Consider the following 12561-nt stretch of genomic DNA (forward strand, 5'->3'; position numbering starts at 1 on the left):
CTATCTTTGAGAATGATCCATGAGCACTTGAGAAAAAGGTGTATCGTGCTGTTGTGGGATGTAATGTCCTGTAAATGTCTGTTAAGTCTAGCTCATTTATAGTAATATTCAGATTCTCTATTTCTTTATTGATCCTCTGTCTAGATGTTCTGTCCATTGATGAGATTGGTGAATTGAAGTCTCCAACTATTATGGTATATGTGTCTATTTCCCTTTTCAGTGTTTGCAGTATATTCCTCACGTATTTTGGGGCATTCTGGTTCGGTGCATAAATATTTATGATTGTTATGTCTTCTTGTTTAATTGTTCCTTTTATTAGTATATAGTGTCCTTCTTTGTCTCTTTTAACTGTTTTACATTTGAAGTCTAATTTGTTGGATATTAGTATAGCCACTCCTGCTCTTTTCTGGTTGTTATTTGCATGAAATATCTTTTCCCAACCTTTCACTTTCAACCTATGTTTATCTTTGGGTCTAAGATGTGTTTCCTGTAGACAGCATATAGAAGGATCCTGTTTTTTAATCCATTCTGCCAATCTATGTCTTTTGATTGGGGAATTCAGTCCATTGACATTTAGTGTTATTACTCTTTGGATAATATTTTCCTCTAACATTTTGGCTTTTGTATTATATATATCATATCTGATTTTCCTTCTTTCTTCACTCTTCTCCATACCTCTCTCTTCTGTCTTTTTGTATCTGACTCTAGTGCTCCCTTTAGTATTTCTTGCAGAGCTGGTCTCTTGGTCACAAATTCTCTCAGTGACTTTTTGTCTGAGAATGTTTTAATTTCTCCCTCATTTTTGAAGGATAATTTTGCTGGATATAGGAGTCTTGGTTGGCAGTTTTTCTCTTTTAGTAATTTAAATATATCATCCCACTGTCTTCTAGCTTCCATGGTTTCTGCTGAGAAATCTACACATAGTCTTATTGGGTTTCCCTTGTATGTGATGGATTGTTTTTCTCTTGCTTCTTTCAAGATCCTCTCTTTCTCTTTGACCTCTGACATTCTAACTAGTAAGTGTCTTGGAGAACGCCTATTTGGGTCTAATCTCTTTGGGGTGCGCTGCCCTTCTTGGATCTGTAATTTTTGGTCTTTCATAAGAGTTGGGAAATTTTCAGTGATAATTTCTTCCATTAGTTTTTCTCCTCCTTTCCCCTTCTCCTCTCCTTCTGGGACACCCACAACACATATATTTGCGCGGTTCATATTGTCCTTGAGTTCCCTGATACCCTGTTCAAATTTTTCCATTCTTTTCCCGATAGTTTGTGTTTCTTTTTGGAATTCAGATGTTCCATCCTCCAAATCACTAATTCTATCTTCTGTCTCTTTAAATCTATCATTGTAGGTATCCATTGTTTTTTCCATCTTTTCTACTTTATCCTTCACTTCCATAAGCTCTGTGATTTGTGTTTTCAGTTTTTCTATTTCTTCTTTTTGTTCAGCCCATGTCTTCTTCATGTCCTCCCTCGATTTATCGATTTCTTATTTGAAGAGGTTTTCCATTTCTGTTCGTATATTCAGCATTAGTTGTCTCAGCTCCTGTATCTGATTTGAACTATTGGTTTGTTCCTTTGACTGGGCCATATTTTCAATTTTCTGAGCGTGATCCGTTATCTTCCTCTGGCGTCTGGGCATTTAGTCAGATTTCCCTGGGTGTTGGACCCAACAGGTTGAAAGATTTTTCTGTGAAATCTCTGGGTTCTGTTTTTCTTATCGTGCCCAGTAGGTGGCGCTTGTGGCACACGTTTGTCTGCGGGTTCCACCAGTAAAAGGTGCTGTGGGTCCTTTTATTTTGGAAAACTTCCGCCGTGGGGGAGGTTCGCCTGCCGAAGCGGCTTGGAAGAGTGCCAGCCGGCCCGGGGGTCTGAACGCGGGGAGGGTCGCCGGCCGCCGCAGCCCGGGAGAGCGCCCGACTGAATTTCCTAGTCGGCCCGGGGCGCCAAGTGTGGCGGGAGCGCGCCAGCCGCCGCATCCCGGGAGAGCGCATCCCAGCCGGACCGGGGAGTCACGTGTTTGGAAGGGACCCCCCCAGTCACCGTTCTCCGCGGTCTGGGGATTTCCAACCCAACTCTCTCAGTTGGTCTGGGGGGCCTCGCGTGGTGGGGGTGACAGCTGCCACAGCCCGAGGGGACCGCCTGCCCAATTCTGCCAGCTGGCCTGGGAAGGAGGAAGGGAGGGACTCCGACCGCTTGCCGTCCCGCGCAGGAAAGCCCGCACCCCGCGGCGATCTCACCGGAGCTGGTTCTCCCAGACAGTCAGCCGTTCCAGGATGGGGTACGCCGTCCCTTTGATCTCCGTCATGGCTCCGGGAGCTGCTCTGTATCGTCTCCACTCCCCCAGTAGCTGTTCTGGAGGAGGAAAGGTGAGGGTGGCAAGGCTGTCGAGGACGGTGGCGGAGGAGCCGGTGAAGGCGGAAGAGGGCACGGTGGTGGTTGGAGAGCTGCCGGAGCAGGAGGAGAAAGGGAAGGATAAGATGGCGGATGGAGCGCTGCCGGCGGAGAAAGAGGGAGAGGAGGGCTGACTGGCGGCGGGAGCGCCGCCGGCGGAGAAAGAGCTCATTGTGGTTTTGATTTGTATTTCTCTAATAGCCAGGGAAGTTGAGCATCTCTTCAAGTGCCTTTTGGCCATTTGTATTTCCTCTTCTGAGAAGTGTCTCTTCAGGTCTTTTGCCCATTTGTAATTGGTTCGGCTGTCTTTTTGTTGTTGAGTTGAACAATCTCTTTATAAATTCTGGCTACTAGACCTTTGCCTGATATGTTGTTTCCAAATATTGTCTCCCATTGTGTAGGCTGTCTTTACTTGCTTAATGAAGTTCTTTGATGCGCAAAAGTATTTAATTTTGAGGAGTTCCCATTTATTTTTTATTTCTTCAATGCTCTTGCTTTGATATAAGGTCAGAAAACTGCCTCTAAGTATAAGATTCATAAGATATTTCCCTACATTTTCTTCTAAACAGTTTTATGGTCTTAGATCTAATTAGGTCTCTGATCCGTTTTGAGTTAAGTTTTGTATAGAGTGTGAGAGATGGGTCCTCTTTCATTCTTTTGCATATGAATATCCAGTTCTCTCGGCACCATTTATTGAAGAGACTGTTCTGTCCCAGGTGAATTGGCTTGGCTGCCTTTAGTTGTCCATAGATGAGAGGGTCTATATCTGAGCACTCTATTCAATTCCATTGGTCAGTATATCTGTTTTTATGCCAGTACCATGCTATTTTGATCACTATAGCTTCATAATATGCCTTAAAGTCAGGTAGCATGAGACCTCTGGCTTCATTTTTTTACCTCAGGATACTTTTAGCTGTTTGGGGCATCCTGCCCTTCCAGATAAATTTGGTTCTTGGTTTTTCTAGTTCTGAAAAGTAAGTTTTGGGGATTTTAATTGGTATTGCATTGAATCTGTAAATCAATTTAGGTAGAATTGACATCTTAACTATATTTAGTCTTCCAATCCATGAACACGGTATGCCCTTCCATCTATTTAGGTCTTCTGTGATTTCTTTTAACAATTTCTTGTATATTTCTTTGTATTGGTCTTATGTCTCTTTAGTTAAGTTTATTCCTAAATATTTTATTCTTTTGGTTGCAATTTTAAATGGAAGTTTTTTCTTGATTTCCCCCTCAGATTGTTCACTACTAGTGTATAGAAACACTATAGATTTTTGAGTGTTGATCTTGTAAACTGCCACTTTGCTGTACTCATTTATTAGCTCTCGTAGTTTTCATGTGGATTTTTTGGCATTATTGATTTTGGCACATTAATTTTATATCCTGCCACCTTGCTGAATTTGTTTATTAACTCAAGTAACTTTGTGGTAGATTTCTCAGGACTTTCCTAGTATCATATCATCTGAAAATAATGAAAGTTTTACTTCTTCCTTTCCAATTTGGGTGCCTTTTATTTCTTCTTCCTGCCTGATTGCTCCTAGCTAGAACTAATTCAATGTTGAATAATAGTGGTGACAGTGGGCATCCTTGTTTTGTTCTCAGTCTTAGGGGGAAAGCTTTCAGCCTCTCAGCATTGAGTATGATGCTGGCTATGGGTTTTTATATATGCCCTTTATAATATTGAGGAAGTTATCTTTGATTCCTACCTTTTGAAGTATTTTTATCTGAAAAAGATGTTGAATTTTGTTGAATCATTTTTCAACATCAATCAAGATGATCATGTGATTTTTTCACTTTCTTAATGTGCTGTATTATATTTTCTTGTGTTGAACCATCCTTTTATTCCTGATATAAGCCCTACTTGCTCGTAGTGTATAATTCTTTTAATGTGTTGTTGGATATGATTTGCTAGTATTTTGTTGAGGATTTTTGCATCTCTGTTCACTAGGGAGATTGGCCTGTAGTTTTCTTTTCCTGTAGCATCTCTACCCTGTTTTGGTATTAAAGTGATGTTAGCTTCCTAAAATGATTTAGGTAAAGTTTGTTTTTCCTCAATTTTATGGAAAAGTTTGAGCAGGATTGGTGTTAGTTCTTTTTGAAATGTTTTATAGCGTTCCCCTGTGAAGGCATCTGGACCTGGGCTTTTCTTTGTAGGAAGATTTTTTTTTAACTTTTTAAATTGTATAATATAACATATATACAAAGCCAAGAAAGAAAAAAGCAATAGTTTTCAAAGCTCTCTTCAGCAAGTAGTTACAGGACAGATCCCAGAGTTTGTTATGGCTACTAAACCATCATCTCATTTTTCTGTTCATTTTTCTGTCTGCACTTCAGAATGGTTGATTTCAATTGCCCTGTCTTCAGGTTCAGTGATTCTTTCTTCTGCTGCTTAAATCTGCTCTTGAACTTCTCTAGTGAGTTTTTCATCTCAGCTATTGTAGTTTTTGAGCTCCAGAATTTCTGTTTCTTTTTTACATTTTCTGTCTCTTTATTGAGATCCCATACTTGTTCATGTATCATTCTGATTGCCTTTAGTTTTTTGTCTGTGGTTTCCTTCAACTCTTTGAATGTTGTTAAGTCATTCGATTTAAAGACTATCTGGTAAATTCAATGTCCAGGCTTCTTCAGGGATGCTTGCTGTCAGTTTCTTTTTTCCTATCAGTGGGCCATACTCTGCTGTTTCTTTATATGCTTTGTATTTTTTGTTGCAAACTATGTATTTTGAATATTGTAATTTGGTAATTAAAAATCAGATTCTCCCTACTACCCCAGAGATTACTGTTGATTCTTGTTTGGGATTGCAGTTGTCCATTCAGATCATTGACTTTTTGTTTTTTTTTTAATTTTAATTTAATTTAATTTTTTTAAATACCAAAAAACATGTAAGAAACGCAAACATTCCTCTTTTGATCATTCCGTTCTACATATATCATCAGTAATTCACAATATCATCACATAGTTGCAAATTCATCATCATGATCATTTCTTGGAACATTTGCATCTATTCAGAGAAGGAAGTAAAACTAGATCAGTGACTTTTTGCAAATATTGGTGTGTGTAGTCAATGAAGTGCCTGTTGTGTTCTCTCTGTGGGCAGCTAGTGACCTGACAGACTTTCTTGACTGCCTGAATCCAATAGGAAAAGAACAACAAAAAAGGTGTTTTGTGTCTTTAAATTTCTTTGACAGACACAACCTGGAAAATTTCATTGAAATAATGGACAGCTTCTGTACCAGTCCCTCAGAAACCTGCCAGGCAAATCAAAACACACAGCCCCAATTTTCTGAGGGCAGTGTCCTTATGCACCCCCTAGCACCAGCAAGCCATACTGGAATGTGTGTCAGTTGTCCCCATGCCTGCAGGACTGGGGTACAGGGAATGGTAGCCACTACACATAGGGCCAAAATTTACCAGCTTCTTCCTCAAGCAGTTCCCTGGGTGAAACTAGATATTGAAGTTCTGAAATAGTTGATTCTAACAGTTCTTGCTAGCTCAGTAGCTAGTTTAATGGAAGAATCAGTTCCTGGAACTTCCTACTCTACCATCTTTTATGATGTTAACTGTTGACATATCACTTAATGTGATCTTATCACTGTACTTATAGAGCAAAGATAGACTTATCTTGAGAATTTTAGCTAGTATTCATATTAGAGTAATACTTGAAATATCTAATTTATTTTATATCTCAACCCCAAACAATTCTTGACAATGATTTATTAGTAAAAAATGGATGAATGGGGTATGTATCTGTGTGTGTGTGTGTATGTGTGTGTATCTATTGAAGGGTAATTTAAAAGGGCCATGAGAATGGGGAGTTTGCATTTAGTAAATATATTCTTCTCCATACTGTTTTTTTAACCCACCTAGTGGCATCTCTTGCACACTGTTCTCCATGTTGCTTTTATTACTTACAGTTTTTCACTCCATATATATTATAATTTTTTAAATTAATCCCCTTCTTTGGTTGTTTTCATCTTTGCTGCATAAACAATGCTGCAGCAAGTGGCTTTGATATGTCATTTGGACTCTAAATGAGTATATCTGTAGGAGGAATTCTTAGAAGTAGGATTTCTGGGTTAAAAGATTTCAGAATTTTAAAATTTTGTTATATGTTGCCAAATTGGCTTCTAAAAGAATTGTGCTAATATATACTTCCTCCAGATGTATGAGATAGATCAGATTTTTAGATATGTTTTAGTAAAGTTAGCTTTTCAGCTGAACTGAATTGGGAACTTGGGAAAGGAAAAGCCACTCTGAAGAAAAGTTGGTGCTGCTAAATTTTTCAAGAGGCTAGGGCTCTCTTGGTGTTCTATGTTTATCCCTAGAATCATCTGACATCATATTTAAAGTTTCTGTAAAATATTTTTCATGCTCTCATTCATGTTTAAAGAATAAAGTGCTTTTTTTTTCACCTATATTGTAAGCTTTTTGAGTATTCATAATGAAAACTTCACTTAAGTAGATGCCACAATTTAATATATGTTCAACCCAGCTGAAACATTTCTTAATAGAAAATTTCAGGATTAAAAATGAATAAATAGATGCCTTGCTTCAATAGGTGTTGTTCTAGTTTGCTAGCTGCCGGAATGCAACACACCAGAGACGGATTGGCTTTTAATAAAAGGGGATTTATTTTGTTGGTTCTTCAGAGGAAAGGCAGCTAACTTTCCACTGAGGCTCTTTTCTTACGTGGAAGGCACAGGATGGTCTCTGCTGGTCTTCTCTCCAGGCCCCTGGGTTCCAACAACTTTCCCCGGGGTGATTTCTTTCTCCACCTCCAAGGGCCCGGGCTGAGCTGCAAGTGCTGAGATGAGGAATGCCAAGCTGCTAGACTGTGCTACATTGCGTTCTCTCATTTAAGCACAAGCCAATTAAGTTAAACGTCACTCATTGCAGCAGACACGCCTCCTAGCCGACTGCGGATGTAATTAGCAACAGATGAGATTCACCTACCATTGGCTCATGTCCACAGCAACAGAACTAGGTGCTTTCACCTGACCAAGTTGACAACTGAATCTAACTACCACAGGTGTTAATAGAAAGAAAAAAATAAGCAGAACCCTTTTGTCAAATGAACACTTAAGAGGAGTTCCACTACTTTCTGAGGAGCTCCTCTGTCTTGGAGTGGTGATGAGGGATGAGAGAGGAAGGAGGGAGGTGGGAGGAGGAAAGCAGGTGGTCTACCCATCCTTTTTTGATGCAGAACTGTTACACATAGGTGGCTTGACTTCTTTCCTTGTAGCAGTAAGATGAGGATGGGGTAAAAGTGAATACTAATTTATAACCAGCTTCTGATAATTCAAGTCACACATAAACTCTGGAAGCTTCTTTGTAGACTCCAGATGTTTGAAAACATAGGCTTAATTTTATTTTTCCTGAGAAATCAACGTAGGGCTAACTGCGTTGAATTTAATCAGACTGTACATATAGTTTTTGGTGCGATGGCTTTTCATCAGGAGACTTTAAAAAATTTAGTATATTAGATTTCTAATTTTAAAAGCAATATGTTCTTATATATATTTGCAATGCTTGTTAGAATTTGAATGACTTTGGGAACTACCTCCCAGTGATGATCAGTATTAATAGTTTGGAATTAATTTACATGGACTTTTTTTTTTTTTTTGGCATGGTCAGGCACCAGGAATCAAACCCGGGTCTCTGGCATGGCAAGCGAGAACTCTGCCTGCTGAGCCACCGTGGCCTACCTAGACTTTTTAATGCATAAACTAACATATAGATTTTATTTCTCCTTTAAAGAGATGCTATCATATTATATATAGTGTTTATGAATATCTTTGTTCACTTGATAATATGCTGTGTAACCATATATAGATAATTGCTGGGTTAGCTTGTATAGATTCCTCCATTATTTTAATGGCTTTATACTATCCCATTATATCATAATCTTCTGATCCATTCCCTGTTAGTGAACATTTAAATTGCAGTAAACGTCCTTTATACACATATCTTTCCCTATATGGACAAACTCCTAGAAGTAGAATTTCCAGTTTAAAAGTTTGATCTTTTTACATTTTGATCAATATTTTTGGATTCTATAAAATGTTATATTACCATCCTGATTTTTATGTGGTATAAACTTAGTTCTATCTAACCTTTCAGAAATTTTAGCATAATCATTAATGTACACCAGTTTTTCTAATATAAATTTTACAGTAATTTAAAAATCTTTAAAATGACAGCTTTCAAACTTTTTATTCTTACAGTGATAGAATGGGGGGAAGATGTTAAAGCAATTTCAAAGGATGAAGCAGTCATGCTGGTGAATCATCAGGCGACAGGAGATGTGTGCACTCTGATGATGTGCCTGCAGGACAAAGGACTGGTAAGTTTTCCTGAAGACAATTGGTAGTCACCCAGAAAGGGAAAAGAAATTTTTTTCCTGTATTGTGGTTGATACACTTATTTGTTCTTTTATATTTTTTTCTTTAAAAAGAATCAGTTCAAGTATAGTTTGGAACATATACATGGGTTTTAATGTGTATACTTTTCTTAAAAATGTAGAAAATATTAAAGAAAAAACACATAATTCTTAGTCACTCCAGGTGGGGAAAAGTTACTAAAATGAAAATAAAGTTAATATGGGTCAAATTGGGGACTGTCTTGTCCAGTATTGCTTTAGACAGAAAAGTAAAATTGGTTAGTGGATTAGGTGATCTTGGGATCTTCAGCCAGAAGAGAAGATATTAGGACTGCTTTATCTATTGTTACTAAGGCTATAGTTAAACTGTTGATTTTACATTGCTTATGTTGATAACTAAAATACTGGGTCGATTTTAAAATAAATTCAGTCCTTAGTATTAAAGAATTATCACCCTAGCAGAAGCTAAAGAAGTTATGTTCATAGAACGAAATAAATAGGAAGTATGTAAAATTAATGGAGTTAATTTTTGGCCTATTAGTAAAGAATACAAATCAATAGAGGTGTATTAAGTGCTTAATATTCATGGTCAGTGGATATAAAAAATATAAAACACCATCATTCTTATCAAGAAGTTTATAGTCCAGTGGTGGGTGGAAGGAGGTGTCACAAACAATACTTAATTATAAAAAGAAACATATTCAGTGGTAGATGAATTCACCATGGATCTGATAAAAATAGAAAACTTTGTGGAAGGAGAGTGAGCATAAACTTGGCCTAGAAAAATGAGTAGAATTTTGTTAGATAGAGTGGTGAAGTGTCAAACAATTTTAGCAAAAACCGAGAGGCAGGAATAAGACTGCTGTTTAGTTCTTAGAAAATTTAATTCAGGAAATGAAGTGAGATGAAAAGAAAATGTTTATTTGATTATTCAGAAATTTGTTTTCCTTGCTTATCTTAAAAGCAGAGACATAGCCTTTCTGGAATATAGAATAAATTCAGTTGTTTATGATCATAATCTTAAATTGTTGAAATGAAATAATAACATTATGTTGACGTATTTGCATTTATAATAAGATTTTTCTGTTCCCTAAATTTTGATGTCAAAATTTTGTAAAAACTACTTTACAACACGAAACTCCAGTTAGCTAACACTATATTTTTGCTGACACAATAATTATATTTATAGTGATTATTCTGAGGGCCTGCAGTGTTCTTAAGTGGTTTTTTAATCTCAACGATTAAATGGTTGGTATTCATTTAATGAAATTTGGGGGGAAAAAAGGTTGGTATGAATATGTCTAATTGTATTCTAACTTCCACTTGGCATGGATAATAACTGTATTAACCAGAATGTTATGTTATCTGAAATTCACCAATAATGTGAACAAAAGAAAGCTTTGTTTATTTGTACACGTTTGTAAAAAGATTTGCATTTCTTTGTCTGGCTTTATTTTTCTGTTCAGCATAATTTTGCTTTTATTTCAGATTAATTAATGCTGAAAAATTTTATAATACTCATATTACTGAATAATTCAAAATCTAGAAGAATTTATTATCTTCTGTCCTAGAGGAGTAAATGAAAAATATAAGGTAGAAGCATTGTAATCTCTCCCTCCTACCTAATAAGTACAGGGCAGTATTAATTTATATTTACTAGTAGGAATGTTTATTGTAAACTCCATGGGTACAGTCAAAGAAGGAAAACTAATGCTACATTGTGGGCCAGTTTTAAAAAATCAGTTTAATGGTGATGTGACTGTAACATAACTTTTTGAGTTTAGAGACTTCTTGGAGCACCCTGCCAGCGATTCTTAATGGGGGTATTGTTTGATTTTGGTACTGTTCTTCTGGACTTCCCTGGGCATTGTTGGACATTTTGCAGCCCCAGCTACTGCTCTCTAAATATTAGTAGTACTCCTTAGTCATTGTGACAATAAAACATGTTCTATAAATTTCTGTACTCACCCAGTGAAGAATCATTGACCCTACTTTAAAAAAGATGTGAAGAATAAAAACATTATTTAAGCTTCTCTAGATATCTTAATATGCAGAAAATCTATGCTTCCTGATAAAGAATAATTGATGTAGACCAATTTTGTCTTTTGCAAATACTTCAAGTTCTGAGGGGTAAGCCTATCAAATACTGACAGTTGATTCAGGCAGCTTTTGTGTACAGTTCCTCTATTTTGAGTAATATGAAAGAATTGATTGTGTTTTCTGCATGAGCTGCTACATTTTAAGTAAGTTTCTGTGAAATAAGGAGTCATTTTAATATAAAACTAAGAATTTTTATTTCTGTTAAGAGCGCTTTATTAGATGTTTAAGCATTTATTATTTTGTACATGAGTCCCCTAAAATAAGTTAGAGAGGGCTGAATTATCCATACAAAACTCAGAATTTACTTTACTATATTATAGAATTTATTTGTTTTAGATGACCCTTCTAATTAAAAATGTAAATCTAGCATGAGTGGATCTTAAGGTTACACATAAAAGCTTACTTTTTTTAAGCCTTGATTCTCGAAGGCTATTGTATAATGATATAGCTTTTACAGTGTGACTGTGATTGTGAAAACCTTTTGTCTGATGCTCCTTTTATCCAAGGTATGAACTGATGAGTAAAAAAAGTATGGATAAAAAATAAATAAATAATAGCGGGATAAGGGTTAAAATAAATTGGGTAGATTGAAATACTAGTGGTCAGTGAGAGGGAGGAGTAACAGATATGGGATGTATGAGTTTTTTTCTTTTTATAACTTTTTCTGGAGTGATGCAGATTTTCTAAAAATGATTATGGTGATGAATACACAACAATCATGGTGGATGATATCGTAAGCCATTGATTGTACACCGTGTGTGGATTGTATATGCGTAAAGATTTCTCAATAAAAAAATATTTTTAAAGAAGCTAGTGACTTTAATGTTGATATTTTAAACAGAAAGGCCAGTAAATTGCAGCTAAACTTTGTACTGTATATAAAGCTAAAATGGTTTATAAATTGGAATCCATTTGCTCTTTGTTATTTAGGGTACTTTTTAGCAAATTCCATAAAGTTCAAATCTCAGTTTATTTAAACCAAGTAGCCATCACTGGAAAGCAAAACAAGATTGAAAAATGAGATGGTGGTGATTATTTTCATCTGTGTAAATTAACTTGGAGAATCACTTCTTTACTGTACACTTATCTTCATTTTTATGAAGATGATGGAATAGGAGTTGTGTAACTGATACTGAAGAATTAAGGCAGAAGCTCTAATGCTATATTGTTTGAGCTTTTGTAATAGTGAATGTTTTCCTTAGTCAGTGGTTAACTTTTTCCTTATATATAAATTCACCTATTTTGATGCATAGAGGTGGTGTTTATATTTATTTTTCCTGTGGGAAACTGGAGTAGAGTTCTGCTACATTCTTTTTTTTTTTTTTAGCATAGGCAGACACCAAGAATTGAACCTGGGTTTCTGACATAGCAGGCAAGAGCTCTGCCACTGAGCCACTGTTGCCCGCCCTTAACTGAGGTTTTTTTTTGTTTGTGTTTTTACGTGGGTAGGCACTGGGAAGCAAACCTGGGTTAACTGAGATTTTAAATGTTCTTTTATATGGAACATTATTTAGTCAAATTTATTTAGCCATTAAGGTACACTCACATTTTATAAAGCCTTAGTACTTTTTATTTTTATTAAACATGGCCCTCATTTGATAACTTTAACCATTTTATTGTATTATTTTAAAATAATTTTATAAGCGACATAAGAATTACCAGTGACTTTAAGGTAGAAGAAATTTGAACTCA

At 36.3% G+C, this 12561-nt stretch overlaps 1 protein-coding gene across 1 annotated transcript in view; it reads left to right on the forward strand.

Annotated features, from left to right (window-relative positions):
- LPGAT1 (lysophosphatidylglycerol acyltransferase 1) overlaps window positions 1–12561 on the forward strand; it is a 101547-nt gene that overhangs the window by 38814 nt on the left and 50172 nt on the right. The window contains 1 exon segment of the mRNA XM_077157749.1: window positions 8615–8733. Within this exon segment, the coding sequence (XP_077013864.1) occupies window positions 8615–8733 (119 nt within the window).

This window comes from Tamandua tetradactyla, chromosome 4 (assembly GCF_023851605.1).
Source record: "Tamandua tetradactyla isolate mTamTet1 chromosome 4, mTamTet1.pri, whole genome shotgun sequence".
Classification (NCBI taxonomy): Eukaryota; Metazoa; Chordata; class Mammalia; order Pilosa; family Myrmecophagidae; genus Tamandua; species Tamandua tetradactyla.